The 18978-nt window shown below is 46.1% G+C and overlaps 1 protein-coding gene across 1 annotated transcript in view; it reads right to left on the reverse strand.

Moving 5' to 3' along the window:
• pkn1b (protein kinase N1b) overlaps nucleotides 1–11679 on the reverse strand; it is a 53796-nt gene extending 42117 nt beyond the window's left edge. Inside the window, exon 1 of the mRNA XM_083649619.1 lies at nucleotides 11306–11679. Coding sequence (XP_083505745.1) covers nucleotides 11306–11332 — 27 coding nt within the window. The 5' untranslated portion in view covers nucleotides 11333–11679. The remainder of the gene's footprint in view (nucleotides 1–11305) is intronic.
• Nucleotides 11680–18978: the final 7299 nt, after the last annotated feature.

Raw genomic sequence — 18978 nt, forward strand, 5'->3', positions numbered from 1 at the left:
GGGTGCACTAACCAAAGCAGAAGAAGAGTGAGGTAGGGTGCACTAACCAAAGGAGAAGAAGAGTGAGGTAGGGTGCACTAACCAAAGCAGAAGAAGAGTGAGGTAGGGTGCACTAACCAAAGGAGAAGAAGAGTGAGGTAGGGTGCACTAACCAAAGGAGAAGAAGAGTGAGGTAGGGTGCACTAACCAAAGCAGAAGAAGAGTGAGGTAGGGTGCACTAACCAAAGGAGAAGAAGAGTGAGGTAGGGTGCACTAACCAAAGCAGAAGAAGAGTGAGGTAGGGTGCACTAACCAAAGCAGAAGAAGAGTGAGGTAGGGTGCACTAACCAAAGCAGAAGAAGAGTGAGGTAGGGTGCACTAACCAAAGCAGAAGAAGAGTGAGGTAGGGTGCACTAACCAAAGGAGAAGAAGAGTGAGGTAGGGTGCACTAACCAAAGGAGAAGAAGAGTGAGGTAGGGTGCACTAACCAAAGGAGAAGAAGAGTGAGGTAGGGTGCACTAACCAAAGGAGAAGAAGAGTGAGGTAGGGTGCACTAACCAAAGGAGAAGAAGAGTGACGTAGGGTGCACTAACCAAAGGAGAAGAAGAGTGAGGTAGGGTGCACTAACCAAAGGAGAAGAAGAGTGAGGTAGGGTGCACTAACCAAAGCAGAAGAAGAGTGAGGTAGGGTGCACTAACCAAAGCAGAAGAAGAGTGAGGTAGGGTGCACTAACCAAAGCAGAAGAAGAGTGAGGTAGGGTGCACTAACCAAAGGAGAAGAAGAGTGAGGTAGGGTGCACTAACCAAAGCAGAAGAAGAGTGAGGTAGGGTGCACTAACCAAAGGAGAAGAAGAGTGAGGTAGGGTGCACTAACCAAAGGAGAAGAAGAGTGAGGTAGGGTGCACTAACCAAAGGAGAAGAAGAGTGAGGTAGGGTGCACTAACCAAAGGAGAAGAAGAGTGAGGTAGGGTGCACTAACCAAAGGAGAAGAAGAGTGAGGTAGGGTGCACTAACCAAAGCAGAAGAAGAGTGAGGTAGGGTGCACTAACCAAAGGAGAAGAAGAGTGAGGTAGGGTGCACTAACCAAAGGAGAAGAAGAGTGAGGTAGGGTGTTTGATCATTCCCCAAAGTACTAGAACTAGTTCACTATATGAGAAACACTACGTGGGCAATAGTGAGTGAGTGAATCATTCTGAACACGGCTACAGACTCAGACTCTACTGTATTTCAGAAATGTAAGATATTTGATAGCAGAGTGGATAGAATTCACTGTGGCATACTTTGTAATGAGGTGTTGCACTGTGCCAAAAGAAAGCGAACCCACAGGGGGCGACACTCCTAGTCTGACTCCTATATTCAGCCTTAGTTACAGTGCAGTGATTAATGGGACGACAGTGGTACAACTGGGGAGCTAAAATAGCAAGCTGCATTTCTGTCCCCAAATGAGCACTGTGTTAAAGTAGAGGCACTATGAGCTGTAGCTGTGCGGTCCAGAGGAGACCAGGAGGAGAGGACCACACGGTTCAGACGAGGCCAGGAGGAGAGGACCACACGGTTCAGAGGAGACCAGGAGGAGAGGACCACACGGTTCAGAGGAGACCAGGAGGAGAGGACCACATGGTTCAGAGGAGACCAGGAGGAGAGGACCACACGGTTCAGAGGAGGCCAGGAGGAGAGGACCACACGGTTCAGAGGAGGCCAGGAGGAGAGGACCACACGGTTCAGAGGAGGCCAGGAGGAGAGGACCACACGGTTCAGAGGAGACCAGGAGGAGAGGACCACGCAGTTCAGAGGAGGCCAGGAGGAGAGGACTGCGATGGCGGTCGGCAGGAAAACACGACAAATCACAAAGCAGCAATCAAGAAGATGACGGGCTATAAACTCAGTGCAATTGGTGGACTGACTCAGTACCAAAACCTCCAGCCGTTTACCAGAAAGCAGCTCACTCTCTTCTTCCTCTCTCTCTCTCTCTCTGTCTCTCTCTCTCTCTCTCTCTCTCTCTCTATCTCTCTGTCTCTCTCTCTCTCTCTCTCTCTCTCTCCCCCTCCCTCCATCAGTGCTGCGTCCTCCTATTCAGTTGAGCCTATCTGTCCTGTTCTCTAAATCTCCTGTGCATTGTCGCCGGTGGGGAAAAGAGCATGACTCACAATGGCACTTGGCTGCTATTTGTGCCTCGCTATCCCGCCGTTCCAGCAATTGGGCCTGAGACTCTTTGATAACAACAATGGCCGCAGTTTGAGTTACATTTGGAAGGGTACGGTTGTTTCTTTGGGACTATAGTTCCACCAGCAGGTCATCTCTTTCTCTCTTTCTTTACCTCTCTCTCTCTCTTCTTTTAGACTCTCAGGCTTAAATCATAATAGGTGTTTTTTCTCCCCCCTGTCTGTCTCACATTTATAGGCCCTCGGGCTGACAGAACAGACGGCCCACTGTCATGGCCGGGCGGCGGCTCCCATGAAGCCTTGCTTCTGTGCTCCCCTCACACCCAACACCGCTCCAGCAACACAACACACCACACCGGCTATCACATGACCTCAGCACACAGGCTATCACATGACCTCAGCACACAGGCTATCACATGACCTCAGCACTGTGGAGGCGGGGAGGACTCATCTCCAAAGCCTCAGGTAACCACAATCAGGTCACGGGGCCTTGGTTCCTCTCTCTCTCTCTCTCCCTCCCTCTCTCTCTCTCTCTCTCCCTCTCTCTCCCTCCCTCTCTCTCTCCCTCCCTCCCTCTCTCTCTATCTCCCTCTCTCTCCCTCTCTCTCTATCTCCCTCTCCCTCCCTCTCTCTCTCTCTCTCTCTCCCTCTCCCTCCCTCTCTCTCTCTCTCCCTCTCTCTCTCTCTCTACCTCTCCCTCTCAGTTTCTCTTCACACAGCAGGCTCTATCCTCACCGGTTGCTCCTTTGCATGTCGTTTTACTACGCAGCTGGAGAGAGTGAAGTGCTGCCATCTCTGTGTTTTGCTCTTCTTGCTCATACAGGTGGGTACAGGACAGGTAGAGCACATTCAGCACAAGCAATGATTGCAGTCCCACCGTTCTATTCTATTCTATTATCGGGATGCACCGATATGAACGTTTTGGCCAATACCGATAACCAATATTAACATTGCTGGTATGGCCGATAACCGATATTTTCAGATGTCACTATGATCTGGATAAAAACAAGTTTCCATGATAATCAAATTGTGTACATACTGAAAAACACATGTAAACACTGTGAATTGCTGTTAGCACCGATACCGATATGATTGCACATATATTGTGCATCCCTATTCTATTCTATTCTATTCTATTCTATTCTATTCTATTCTGTTAATCTGTATTTAGCCTATATATATCTCCTTTCTTTTCTCCCTTATCTCAGTCTCAGTCTCCCTTATCCTTAACTCAGTCTGTTCTGTGACTCAGGGACATACGTGTGAAAGTGACGTATGTATGAGTCCAGCATCAGCGCTGAAGTGACTGGGTGTATGAGTCCAGCATCAGCACCACTGGGTGTATGAGTCCAGCCTCAGCACCCCTGGGTGTATGAGTCCAGCCTCAGCACCACAGGGTGTATGAGTCCAGACTCAGCACCACTGGGTGTATGAGTCCAGCATCAGCACCGCTGGGTATATGAGTTCAGCCTCAGCACTGACTGTTATTATAAAGCTGCCGTAGCAACCAATTAGCACCCAGTTCAGCGCAGAGGCAAACACACAGAGTCCTAAATGAGTCCCTTCACTCGTGGCCTTCCCTTCCTGAGTCACACCCACCTGTTCCCAGAGAAGTATTAAGGCTGGATCAAGCACAATATGTTGCTGCCTCAATGTAACACTATTTCTCCAACTTGTCCTTCTCAGCAACACAATCCTATAATACCTCAATCCCCTAAAGCCCCACCATGCATCAAAACAACCAGCGGGCAAATACGCTGAAGTGATCTGGCCACAGCAACACCCGTTTGAACACAGATCAAACCAGCGGTAGAGATGGGATATTGTGTCGGAATATCGGTATCAGGTGCCAATACTGACCTAATTCACATATCGGATATCGGACTGACGTCTCCGATCCACATTCCATTCATAGCTTGCGCTGGACCATAAACCCACCGTAACATAACATAAAACAGTGCTACTGTTAAGTAGTAGTAGTGAGCTGATAACATTAGCAGTTAGCTAACTCAAATTAGTTTAGGAGATATTTTAGACTTATAATATTAGGGGGGATTTCCATCTTTTACAAATGTGGTAAAGTGGCAGGGCAGGGGTGTTTAAGTGTCCGTTTGTTGAAATGTTATTTGAATAATTTTGAGTGGATCAATTGTTTTGGAAATGTCTAATGACTTCTATTAATTGTTGAGTGGAATATAATGAAGCAGGTAACTAATGCTATGAGATCATTGATGACCAAACCAAATACTAAATGATGTCACATGATGTCACATGACGTCACAGCTATTATGTAAAGACGGAGGCTGCAGCTCTTTGGGAGAGTTGCCAAGAGATCTGATATTGGAATCAATATCAGTATCGGCAGATATCCCAATTCAGGTATGGGAATAATATGGGAAGTGGAAAAGAGTGGACAGGTGCCTCTCTAACTAGCGGTGCCTCTATCCATCCTGCGGTGCTTCCTCCTTCTTCTCTTGGTTGTAGGACGCATCACTAATCCTCTGAAGGCTCTGGCAGCCTGGCCGAGCTGCAGTGGGCGAGTGCCATAGGAACAGCTGGTGCTCAGACAGACAGAGAGAGAGAGAGTCGGCTGAATGCGTCTGGGCTTGGGGGGGGAGGGGGCGGGGGCAGGGCCATAAGAGACGCCTGTGAACACTGGGAGAGATGGATCATAGCCCGGAGGCATACCTACATATTTAGACACTTTTTCTCCATTGGCATTTTGGAAAAAAGTCTTTTTCACATTATTAACATTCCTCAGCCAGTGGGTGCTGCTGGCTGCAGCCTAATGAGCTAGCTTAGGGCTAGGAGGGTGGTAGCATTGGTTTTACTAAGGTGAGGATGTCCCTGTAAAACACGATTGAACTATTTCACTCATACTGCCTTTGCACTAAAGTCAAGCAGCATAATATTTGTCTGCTGGGCTCGGCTGGCCTGTCTGAGAGAGAGACGGATTTCTGCAGACAGAGTAATCCTGGATTCAGGCAGGAGACACTGGATGTTGGGGCGTGTGTGTGTGTGTGTGTGTGTGTGTGTCTGTGTGTGTGTGTGTGTGTGTGCGTGCGTGCGTGCGTGTGTGTGTGTGTGTGTGTGTGTGTGTGTGTGTGTGTGTGTTTGTGCGTGCGTGCATATGTGGTGTGATGCCCCCCTCATAGCGGTCAAGACACAGAGACTCTTAATGCTATTATCTACAGCCATGACAGCTGGAGTCACACATGTTATTGTGCACGAGCAAGACTGCAGTGAACTGCAGCGCCGAGGATTTGTTCTTCAGAGTTCTTGTCATGTGTAGCGCAACAGGTGCTGCGTGGTGTGAGACTAGTCGCTTTCGGAGAGAGAGAGAGAGAGAGAGAGAGAGAGAGAGTGTAGAAGTCAGATGCCATTAAAGAGATACTCAACACTTTTTCCACTTTTTTCTGCTGAAAATCAATATATATTGGAAATTAGCTGTGTTCTTGAGGAATCCAGGTCAAAGTCCTGACATTTAGTGTAAATCTGAGTAATTCCTCATCTCTTCTCACATACCCATGCAGTTCCATACAAACCAAAAAGGCAAAAAGGCCAGCTGTAGACTCCCAATTTTCCTCCCTTTCTATTGGCTGAGCTCTTGATCAGTGACGTAGCTTGATCAGTGACGTCGCCAAACCCAGCCCGCCCATCTCTTGCGCCTAGCCCCCCCCCCCCCCCCCCCCCCCCCCCCCCAGCCAAAGTTTATAAAAGGGGTTGCACACCATGCTGGGACTATGGAGTGTGGTGAATTGTTATAGAAATGGACCAAGTTGCTTCCACTTTCTTGATCAATAAAAAGTGATTTGGTCCAGAGAGGAGACGAGCACCTCTGCTGCAAACGACTGCGGGGTGGAGAAGCAGCACACCTCCTGTAGATAGAAAACCAACAGAACGAGAGGACACAGCGCACCTCAAAGTGTGCCTGCCTGCACCTGCTGTGTTATCGGCTCCGTGCAGACTAGAGCTCTCATCCTCAGCCAGGAGAAGCCCTGATTTGCATTCCTTAAAGCTGGCTAAGCTAATGGAGTGGAGGGAACAAATAAACAGGCCGCCAATCGATACACGGCAAGAACAAGGCGCGTCGGCGAGGGGGCGGAAGGGATGAGAGAGAGAGAGAGAGAGAGAGAGAGAGAGAGAGAGAGAGAGAGAGAGAGAGAGAGAGAGAGGGGGAGATAGAAAGGGAAAGATGGAGAGAGAGACAGAGAGGCAGAGTTGGAACTTCAGGTTGAAAAAATCAAATCAATATTAATTTGAAGGAACTGATATGGATTCATAAATCTCAATATCGATCTTTTAATACAATGCCTTTTCCCGTGGATGCTTGAAGCTTTAACCCTGTTCGACTCGCGTGGTTTGGTTATTAGCGCAACGAGATCTCGTAAACATCTATTAATATTTTTAATATGTTAGAGGGCTCCTTGTACAATTAAACCGCATTAGTTCTTTGAGAATCTCTTTCATATCCAAGCAAAACTGGTATTGCAACTGAAATATCAATATCGAAATCGAATCGGGACCTTGTGTATCGGAATCGTATCGGGAAGTCAGTGGCGATGCCCAGCCCCCCTAGCTGGAACAGCCAGTTATTTCCTAGAAACCATAAAAGCGGGGGTCATGTGCGGCTGTTTGGCTCCTCCCACAGCACGGCCCTTAATGAAGCAAGAGAGGACGGGAGGGAGTGGTCAAGCCAGTTGGATTAGCACACCACTGTGCCTGGGTCCACTCTGACAGCTTCAGCCAATCACACACCACTGTGCCTGGGTCCACTCTGACAGCTTCAGCCAATCACACACCACTGTGCCTGGGTCCACTTAGTGTCCTCTAGTAAGAGAGTGGCGTCAGCGGAGGACCAAAATGCAAGAATCATTAGCCAATGAACAGCCAGGAATGGGTCTCGCGCTACTTTTGCATGCTAAAATAAAGCAGATAATGTACAATTTGATTCATTTCAAGGGATGAAAAACCCTTTCAAAGTACAACACTGTCTATTTTGATGCAACTCGACAGTGCTGCTTTTTTTACTGAAGAGTTCCACTTTCTACTTCCTGGAAAAAAACTGGTCCATTGGAGTGAATGGAGATGTCAGAACTCTTCTATTATACGGCTCTGGGTCCACTCTGACAGCTTCAGCCAATCACACACCACTGTGCCTGGGTCCACTCTGACAGCTCAAGCAGCCAATCACACACCACTGTGCCTGGGTCCACTCTGACAGCTTCAGCAGCCAATCACACACACCGCTGTGCCTGGGTCCACTCTGACAGCTTCAGCAGCCAATCACACACCGCTGTGCCTGGGTCCACTCTGACAGCTTCAGCAGCCAATCACACACCGCTGTGCCTGGGTCCACTCTGACAGCTTCAGCAGCCAATCACACACCGCTGTGCCTGGGTCCACCCTGACAGCTTCAGCAGCCAATCACACACCGCTGTGCCTGGGTCCACTCTGACAGCTTCAGCAGCCAATCACACACTGCTGTGAACTGGGTCCACTCTGACAGCTTCAGCAGCCAATCACGCACCACTGTGCCTGGGTCCACACTCTGACAGCTTCAGCAGCCAATCACACACCGCTGTGCCTGGGTCCACTCTGACAGCTTCAGCAGCCAATCACACACTGCTGTGAACTGGGTCCACTCTGACAGCTTCAGCAGCCAATCACGCACCACTGTGCCTGGGTCCACACTCTGACAGCTTCAGCCAATCACACACCACTGTGCCTGGGTCCACTCTGACAGCTTCAGCCAATCACACCACTGTGCCTAGTCCACTCTCACAGCTTCAGCAGCCAATCACACACCGCTGTGCCTGGGTCCACTCTGATACCCCATCATCATTAACCAGTAGCCCCCCTCATCTCAATCAGCCTGTCTGCTGCCTCCTAGCAATGATGACTGAGCTCTTCTCACTCACTGAATCAATCAAACCCCACAGAAATCGCTCAGTTACAGCCCACGCTATGAAATTGGTGTTACTGATGATTCAGCCATAAACATGTTTAAATGTACCAGCTACACATCTGAATCAAATCAAATCTGAGAAGTCTAAAATGAATTAAATATTACTCATCAGTAGGGGTGGGTGATATGGCCCTAAAATAATATCCGAAACAATCTGAAATATGAAACGATATTTTAGAGTATTCCTGCGATAATATTCTTGACAATATGATGAAATACTGAGAAATATTGTATTAGTAATTTCAAGAACATAAGTGTTACAGTTTTATATGACAGCATAAACGTAACAGTTTGCCCTTCAAATATTACCGTGGTTTGTTGTACATGCTCTTTTGTAACCAAACACACTTCCACACAACTGAAGCCACTCCCCTTTTTGGAATGAACTCCTCCACCGTGGAGCCGCTCTCAGCCATGCTTGTTGCTGCTGTGCGTACGTCACACCTTTACGCAGCGTAACGGTGTGACCTCATTACATCAACAAGTCGCAATATTGCCATTTTCATGATATCGCGATATGATATCTTATCGATATATCGATAAGGATACGATATGGCACACATCTACACATCAGCTAGTTCATTTGATCATTTAGGTATGAAGCGTTCCATTCCAAAATGCAATAAATCTTTTAGTGAGGTAATTAAGTTCATACCCAGCCCAAACATTTAATTGTTCAGTTTCTCTCGAGTATAAAGGTCACAGTCTGTAAAAGTGTTATCATTTTGTCAATCAAGGACCTACAAGTTACCTACTGCCCTTTCAAGTTCAGTTCCATCATTTTCTTTCATTTTATTCTATCAATCATTTATTAAGAGGAAGCTTCGCTAAAAAAAAAGTGATGATCTACTTGGGCTCAGGCCAACACAACAGCTCTGTGGAAGAGGGATGTTGTGCATGACGGCCCATAACAGCTCTTGATTTGATCTCCTGTTTCGCCTTGTATTGCCCTCAGGCGGAGCATAGCTTTCCAGGAAATACTGAAGGCCCTGCTTCCAATTCATGGAAACACAAACTTCTAAATGTCAAGCAAGAAGTTACAGCCAGTTTCCACTCACAACAGTTTGCTTTGGACAAATTATGAAGTGTGAGAGCGCCAGCGGCTTGTGTAAAGGATGCAGTTCAAAGAAGATAAATGTTTGCACTATTCCTGCTCTCATCGTGACACTTGCTGACCGTTACTGAGCCCACACAGGGTAGCAGGTCCCACGGTGTGCAGGAGGCCTGTGTCCACTGTGTGCAGGCCTGTGGCCACTGTCCACAGTGTGCAGGCCTGTGTCCACTGTCCACAGTGTGCAGGCCTGTGTCCACAGTGTGCAGGCCTGTGTCCACAGTGTGCAGGCCTGTGTCCACTGTCCACAGTGTGCAGGCCTGTGTCCACTGTCCACAGTGTGCAGGCCTGTGTCCACAGTGTGCAGGCCTGTGTCCACAGTGTGCAGGCCTGTGTCCACAGTGTGCAGGCCTGTGTCCACTGTCCACAGTGTGCAGGCCTGTGTCCACAGTGTGCAGGCTTGTGTCCACTGTCCACAGTGTGCAGGCCTGTGTCCACAGTGTGCAGGCCTGTGTCCACTGTCCACAGTGTGCAGGCCTGTGTCCACAGTGTGCAGGCTTGTGTCCACTGTCCACAGTGTGCAGGCCTGTGTCCACAGTGTGCAGGCCTGTGTCCACAGTGTGCAGGTCTGTCCACAGTACACACAGGACATGTCAGTAGTTTGTGGTTCAAACTGTGTTTAATGACACATCAATCACAACCGGCTTCCTCTGCTGTTCTATGGTGTATTTCTTTGGACTGCGTGGATTCTGTGCCCAGTCAAAGTATTAACAATTTGCAAAATGACATATAGTTGACATACACGCATGGAATACAGTTTCTTGAAGCTCACTCACTATTTTATCTGTGGAAGTTTGACCTTGTCCCAGAGGTCACTACCCAAAGAGTGATGTGCTGCTGGCTCCTGGCATTGACTCAGCCTTTCATTTTTTACATTTCCCTCCTCTTCCGCCACGTCGCGTCACTCCCGTCCCGTCCTGTCCTGGGCCGGGCCGGGCGGAGGTGACACCAGTGTAACTGTAACTTTGTGTAACCCAACCCACTCTAAATTAGAGACGTGGTTCTGACACCCTCCATGACTCACTCAAGACCAAAGGTCAACAGGGTCAGATGACCAAAACAATAGAGAAGAAAAATGCTTTTTGTGGAAATCTAATCAGTAGTAAGATGGATTTAGTGGAGGGTAAATCCCATGCACCTAAATTCAGTTTACCCACTTTTTATTTTGAGTTTAGTTTACCCCCTTTTTGTCTGATATAAATATTTATGTTACAAAGTCACACTACAGACCATAGTAACGTGTATCAAACTGATACAAACTGATATAAATATTTATGTTACAAAGTCACACTAGACCATAGTAACGTGTGTCAAACTGATACAAACTGAAACTATTTGACCATAGAGTGTAAATTAATGCTTTCCTGACATTTGACAAATTGGGTTTGTTTACATTGGTGGTGGTTGTTTGCATTGTGGTTGTTTGCATGATGATGATCACAGGTTGCCCACCTGTTTATTTACTATGGCACCCAACCGCAGTATTCAACACAAAACATACAGCAAAATGTTAAAATAGTGAGAAAATATATAGGTTATGTGTGCTTATGAAATGAAAAGCATGTGATCAGAAGTGAGGATGGATGACTAGAAGCAATCAGGGCTGACTAAAGAGGCTGCCTGTCAACAAGGGCGCAGGCAAGAGAAGAAGAGCTCGATTTTCTGGCTGTGGGATAATTATGGTGTTGACTTTGTCCAGCTTACTCCCATATGTGCAATAGCTACTGTACATCGTGCTGCATATTGCATCATCTAAAGGTTCCCAAAGTGTGTCCCCACCCAGTAAACTGATGAATATATTATATTTTAATTCACCAGATGTAGTATAAGAGCATGTATTTTAGGCCTATGTTGATGACAGGTTTCCAGGCTTAGGTTTAGACAGTTATGGAATTATATGTACCATATAGGCTAAAACAAATCCCCTCAGATGGGTTGCCTCATAATTGAGCACTCTCTTATCAAATGGGGGCAGGTGGTCTAATGTAAATCCTTCCCATGAAGAGGTTTGGGAGCCTCTGGCTGTAGCTACTGTACGTCACCAACTGACTTAACATGATGGGAAAGCAAAAGTTAGTCAACTTACTTGTAGGTCGTTGTTGTTTGCCATCATGTGTCGCGCAGACAACCAACTAGAGGGGAAAATTCGTCTAATATTTGCCGCACTGGACCCGCCGTCAGATCATTGTAGAAAATGCACTTGAAGTCTTCATAGATTATGGCTAAATAAAAGCAGCAGCCAAACGGGTGTTCTTATGATTCACAGGTGCAGTCGGTAATCCTGGTGAACGCGCAGGTGATATTTTTCAAATAGATATTTTAACATGGTGACGTTTCGGTACAGCACGGCGCGCGGACAGGTGAGCAGGGGAGAGGGGAGTCTCCTTGGAGCGGGGTGTCAACTCTTGGAGACGCCTGCATCATCCAGGCAGCGCAGCTTGTCCTGTGATAGTCTCCGACCACCAGCAACTCAGGCAGCAAGACGGCTCATTCTCACGGGACACGAGGAAGACAGTCCGGTAACCCGAAACCCGCCGCCGGCATTTCACAGCCAACTCTGCTGGTTATGAGAGGAAAGATGAGGCCGTGTTCCCCGGCCCGCAGCGGTACACAGAGTAGACACACCGCTCTGCGGAAAGCCGATAGCCGCTGAGGGGCAAGTGGAAAGCTCACTGGAACAAAACCAGTGTATTTCCGGTTTCAGCCGCCTTCAAAATAAAGGCCCTGGCAGGCCTACTATGCTGTGAAACCAAAACATATTTTAAGCTAAATCTATGTCACTCTATATTTATTGTACTGATTCCACACAGTGTTTTGATATATTTTGTGATTCTGTACATCCCCGATACTTGATCAGATGTTGTCCAGAGACTATTAATTTTATGATTTTATTTTGAAGGAAGGATAGCCATGCTTGGGTATTAATGTATCTCTCTCTAGCGAACTTGACACATCTGTATAGAGACAGACCTCTGCGGCGCCCGAGCGCCCTCTTGGTCAGGTTACTGTCTGAGACCTGTTGATCATCATGGTCGGTGGGCTAATAAGCTAGCATAGTATTAGTCAGTCTTTAACCTTTAAAGCTGAAGCCAGCTGCTTCCAGCTGTGGCACACATCTTCTCCAGGGACTGTAGGCTACTTTCGGTCCTACCATCTTTTTGCTGAATGTCTGACTTAGAGAGAATTAACTGTCTGGTATAAAGCTATAGACAGCCTTCTCACTAATCAACCTAAGCAGTGGAATTGTTAGTTCTTTGGAGACAGTCTTGGAGAAGTTTATGTAAAGCACATTTCATACACAGAGTCCATTTAAAGCAGCTATTTAAAGTGCTTTACATTAAATTAAGTTTAGCTTAGTATGTTGTGGCTGGAATTTGGGATTTTGAATCCCCAGAAAATTATTCTTGTGGGATTAACCTGCATTACAGGGGATTCATAGCCTGACATCTACCCAGAGAGAGGTAGCCAGAGAGGTATCCAGGCTATATATATCATATATGGCAGTTTTCAAAACTCATCCTTATGCATCCTTGGCCATAATAATCATACTTTGTTGATCTCCATTATGGAAATTCTCTTTTCACAATGTCTATGACATGATCAGTGATGTCACAATTCCCAGAGTGTAACCAGAAACCACAATTGCTCGAGTGACATCACTGATGATATCACAATGCATATGACATCATCAGTGCCTATGACATCATCAGTCATGTCAGATGATTTTGGTCAATAATGATGTCACTTTTGACATCATCAGTGGGACAAAAATTGAAACAAACTGTGCCCACTTGAAACAAACAGTGCCCACTTGCTCCCTTTTATATAACTAGGCATTGCGCATTAGCGCACGAGATGTGTAAACTCGCGCGGGCTAGTTTATCAATTCATCAATTTGCTAACCCCCCCACTGCCCTAATGTTTATATAGAACTGTTACAATAAGGAGAAAGGGCACCCACCCAGATGCCACCCCCATTTGCATCACATTTAAATGTCACACAAATGTCAAAAACAGGCTGTGTTTTTAACTATTATTATGCAGTCTTAGCTAATTGAAAGACTCAGTATGGATACTGTGTTTTGTGTTGTGCTCACTAACATGCAGCCTTAGCTAACCGAAAGACTCAGTATGAATACTGGGATGATGGCTCTTCACTGTCCTTCAAATCCATGACAAGTCTGATAAATCAAACCAGTCCTGACAGATCTCAGATCAGCAAAGGGCCTCCTTGTGAAGCTGTATTCTTCCCACCAATCAAAATAAATGACTATCCCTTCTTCTCCTTAGCTTTTATTCTATTTCTTTTCTTAGCAATTTGATCTCATGCAATTGCTCAGTAGCCACAGAAATACCATGAGAGCAGCCTTGACCTTTTGTCTCCATACTTTTTTTTTGATTTGCTAGTCATTTTTGTGGTCTAGAAATGTCAGTTTATTCTAAAACGTATAATAAAATACGTAAAGCACACATTTTTTTTGCAATGAGGCGGTGAGTGGAAGGACAGACAGCATGCTTCTTCTAGTAGGCTACCTGAAAACCTCTTGAGATGTATCATGTTTGGATGCTTGAATGGGGGGACAGACTGAATACTAATCAGGGCTTCTTTCCCCTCGGATGTCCTGACAGGAGCTCTACTCCCTCTGTTATACATGAATTCTACTGTTCCACTGAATGAATGAAATCCTTATTGCCGCTATAAAGGAATTTGCCACGCACAATATGAGCACTGTATAGCACCGGATTCTTTCACAGATATGAAGCAGAAGCACCCACAGAACGACGCAGCGACAGAAAATAAACCATCTGTAGCCTAGTTGTCTCCCTTGCATTCATTAGGTACGCTGCCACTGATACTAATAGAGTCCAAAAGTAAAACTCACCTCTGATGGGGTTTAAGATGGACACAGGATCTGCTGACACTGCAGTCAGGAGACAGACAGGCTCAGGTGTTTCATTCCCATTCTCTTGCAGAAACCCCTGATGTAGCTATGGGTAAAAAGGACTGCAAAAGCTGCATCAAACAAATACTCACTCACAGGATACACAGACAAAACAAGCATGTCAATGGCAAATGAGTACAGTGCAAAAGGAGCTGATGTGGAAACGTGGTAGACTTGGTGTGCCATGTGCGAAAGGGATGTTTCAAGTGCACATTCATCAAATTCACTACATTTCTACATTTCTATACTGAGACAAAGGAGACGCTGGATCTCCTATAGATTCCTGACCCTCTGAAGGTGGCTATTACAACTCATTATATGCAGGAGTGGTCAGGAGAGGCTGCTGTTAAGTTCTAGCAATAACTGGCAGGCAGTTGTGGAAGCAGGTCACAGATTCATGTCTGAGAGAAATATTTCATGTTTTATGTTGCCCTCAAAAGATGCAGAGGAATTCTTTATAGATGCTCAGTCCACACTCAATGTGTCAAAGAACTTATTTTCATCACATCCCTTTCATTTGATAGGGCATTACCATTGACTATGTGTCAGTCAGAGGGTCAGCTATATACATACAACATTGATGGAGTGATAAGCTAAGCAACACAACATAGGGAGTTGAATTCTAGTTTCTGATGAGAGATATTTAATATAATAGAAGTTATTTGGCGTGTGTTCCGTATGGACAGTGACTGTACCTGAATGCCTCCCTATATGGAGAGGAGAGGCAGGACAATCTCCGGTATACAGCCACTCAGACAGAATGCTCTCCTGCACAGAGTCAGACCATCATCTGAGACGCCCTCTACTCACCTACCGTCTGAGACAGATCACTTGAAGCAGAAACTTTCCAATTACCATGTGCTCTGAAGTTTAGAGCACATGGTAATTACAGTCTAAACCACCCTCTGAAAACAGACGTTCACCATCCAGGACCTATACACTGGATCGAAGCAGCCCCCGTTTTCCTCTGTCTCCCTGCTTGTTTTTCCTTGTCTAGTGATAGTTACAAGTCTGACGTCGGCACTAGTACGAGCTTGCATGACAAATATATTTCAAGCAATTTTATTCAATATTCCACACAATGGTCTTTCACATTTCCTACTAATAATGGTTTTGTCTCACATTAATAACGTACACAATAAACCTTTTTCTGCAATATGATAAAAGAGATGATGACAAACACATTCACACATCAAAATATCAAACTATTTATCATGGAAAGGCATATACTTTGTTGCATTGTATTAAAATTGTGAATTGCAAAGTTAAACAAAAACAATTTATCCAGTAACCTGAGGCACTATAGACCATAATAAAACAACACTGATAGGTCCGGTCCCATACTGTAAGTGCATGCACTATTACTGTAAGTTGTGCTCGTTTACATATAAGGGGTATAAGGTTAACACTTGATGAACTATACGGGATATCAGTATAAACTCTTGGATATGGATAACATAATATACAGCAGTAATTGCTGCTTTATAACTGTGTTAACACAAACAATACATGCTCCTCTCAAACTGAAATAGCATCACAAATGTTGAATAGAATAATTTTGATTCATATGACTTTTTAGAATCCTATAAAATTAGCTATAATAGCACCACATAAATTGAAAACAAGTGGACAATAGATTTGAATACAAAACACAGATCTAATGATATAAAATCAACTGTAGGCCTATAACTAACTGTACATTGCATGTTAGGTTAGATTCTCACTCACTCAGCCACAGCCAGTAGGTGGCAGTGTTGTTCTTTATTTCTCATGCTCTCAGACTGACCTCACCTACATTTGGCAGACAAAGGGAAAAACACAGGTGCTTTGTCTGTACACACAATAGGCGAAATGTTGACAAGTGCTGATCTGTACCTGATTTTTCCTGTCATAAATCACAGTCAGCGATGTTTCTAATATAGGCCTATGGCACAAAGAACAGATGGGGGGTTGATAGAAAAAGAGCAAAATATATGAACAATGTGTTAAGTCTGTATTAACAGTCTGTCCCCAAACAGTCAGCAGTACTATTGATGTGTACATTATTAGGCCTGGGTTGAGGTTGCCCTCCACCCCCAAGCCTTCCCAGTGTGGTACATTGTCTCCATCTCAGACATCCTCCATTCTCTCTCTCTCACCATGACATCATTGGTAACCTCGGAGACTCGCTGAAAATACTGGCCGACCCAGGAAATGAGGTTACAACTTTGGAATGTGAGAGGGAAGACAACCCACCACCACCCTCCACTCACCCACCCAACCAGCACCCTATCCACCCACCTCCCTCTATCATCCCCATCTCTCTGCCCCCCCTCCCTCATAGCAGAACAAGGAGCGCCTTCTTCTCTCTCCCGCCCCCTCCTCTTCTGTGACTGACAGCTCTATTAAGTCTGTGAACAACCTATGTCCTTCACAACTCCTTCAGTGAAGTCACTGTACCGCTGCTGACTGAACCGAGGGGGCCAAAACATTGCATTATGAGGCTTTTCCACAGGCATGGTCCCTGGCTTGAAAGCTCTCTCTCTCTCTGTTTCAAGAAGGCTACAACCAGTGAACCATTTTCTTGTTTTGTTTTCACACATTTTCTTTGATAGGATTTGGGGTTAATAATCCACTAACACAAATCTAATACTGCCACTTCATACCTGTGTAAATACTTCAGTTCACACGACAGTATAAATCCAGTCAAAAAGGAGGAAGAAGCAAGTGCAATTTGTCATAGCTGAATCCCTCGTTAAGAGGTGACCAGTACCTGGTCTCAATATAAGTAGTGCAGTGCACACACATAAAATAAGCTATACAGTGGAGCTTTGCCCCACACAACACATGAGCACAGTGTTTCTAAAGCAGCTATAGTGCATTTCAGTGTAAGACAGTTAAAGATGGCTGTTAAGTGCTTCTGGTCATGAAACATGCTCTAATCAATGCAAGGTTAGTGTCTGATATGCATGTATATAGTAATACAGTGCATATTACAGTGCATAGTGTATTTGATCTTAGGCCTGTGTCCTCTAATAGACATACTGATCTGAGACCAATGTGCCTGTTAGGTCACAGTGATGTTGGTCACATAAGTCAAAGACCTCCTGACTTCTGATCAGGTTTACTCATATTCTTCAAATCTCTATAAATACAGGTCCAGATATGATTCCAGTGTGTGATATGTATTTCAGTAATGTTATTTTTGTGTCACTTAAATTCAGGGGTATGACGTGTACTATGTTCACAGATCTGTTGGTGTACTGAATGATTGATTCATTTAATTATTGGTTGACTTGACTAGTTGACTTGTTTATTGTCTGTCCTCAGTGCTGCGTCTCCACCTCCACCACAGTCCAGTCTCCAGGTGGGGAGCTGCCCTGGCTGTCAGGGGAGTAGCTGCTGACTGAGGTGACTGTAGCGGAGGGCGGGCTGAACTGGGCCAGCAGGCTGGGCCACATGCTGCTCTCCAGGGGGCTCAGGGTGCCACCTGTACCCACAGGGAGGAGGAGGAGGGGCGGGCAGCCTCTGTCTCCAGACAGCAGCAGGGTCTGGTTGATGAGCTGTTGGACCATGTCCACCTTCTTGTTCCAGTCCAGGTCCTGCGGAGGCACCGGGCGCAGCTGCCTGTGGAAATCCTGCGTGGCGGTCTGGCTGGACGGGGCTCTCTCTCCCTCTGGCTCCTTCTGTGTGCTCCTGTTCTGTTCTCCTCTGTCCTCCTTCCCCTCCTCCTCCTCGCTAGTTTCCATGGCTTCGTAGATGGTGCAGAGGCCTGAGGAAGGGGAGAGCATGACTCCAGGTGGGCTCCTTCTCATCTGCTGTTGGAGCTGCAGCAGCTCCCTGCGCTGCCTCTCCAGCTGGTACTGCTGCTCCAGCCTCACACGCTGCTCCTCCAGCCACTGCCTCTTCTGCCTCTCCTGCTCCCGGCGGTACTGCATCTCTCTCAGCTGCTCCTGGTGCCGCTGCAGCCTCCTCAGCTGTTCTCCAGCACTGTGGCTCTCACTGTGGCTCTCTGCCACGGGCGGAGGAGGAAGGGGCGCAATCTTGTCAAACTGGGCTGCAAGAGTGGGATCGATGGGCCTCCTGTTGCCTGGGACCATCGCCAAGTAGTGGCCGTTGGCTATGGGAACGGTGGTCATGTGGTTCTGGTTGTCTATTTGCTGCTCCTGATCTTCATCTGACTGGGTATCATCATCATCATCAGCCCCGTCATCACTCTTCTCGTCTCCTGTGAGACAGTCAAGATCACTTGGTGTATCCATTAGAGACACATGCATCGAACAGAAGGGGTGGAACAACAACAGGGTTCAGGAAGAAGAGGGTTCAGGAGAAAGTTCACAGGAGGACGAAGGTGTAACACAAAAAGAAAGGCGTGCCAAAATAAACTGACATATATGTCACATGGTCTGGTGTAAGCAACTGTGAAATCGCATAAATTAAGATACACTTTTTTTGTATGTTATTTCATATTACACAAGTTTAGATATTGGAGAACACACGCAATATAAGAACAGTTTTAGGATCACTAAATAGAATTTGTTAGCAAACTAAGCTTGTTCAGGGCAAATCAAGCTTGTTCACCAACCTTCAGGGCGATTTTCTCTGAATGTGGCTTTTAGCAGTACGGACATTCAAATGAGCTATCTTCTTCTTCTTCTTCAACTATTTTCCTTGGATGACACACATCATTTGAAAGCTTACAATGGGCACTTTCATAATCTGCCAAAAAAAAAGAAAAGACCCTCGCCTACTTATCACCCAAAACACCAGACCCTGCCACATATAGCTACAAACCATACACTCGTCCACTTATTCCATTCAGAGTAATCTTTTTTTT

Source organism: Poromitra crassiceps (assembly GCF_964638095.1).
Source record: "Poromitra crassiceps genome assembly, chromosome: 13".
Lineage (NCBI taxonomy): Eukaryota > Metazoa > Chordata > Actinopteri > Beryciformes > Melamphaidae > Poromitra > Poromitra crassiceps.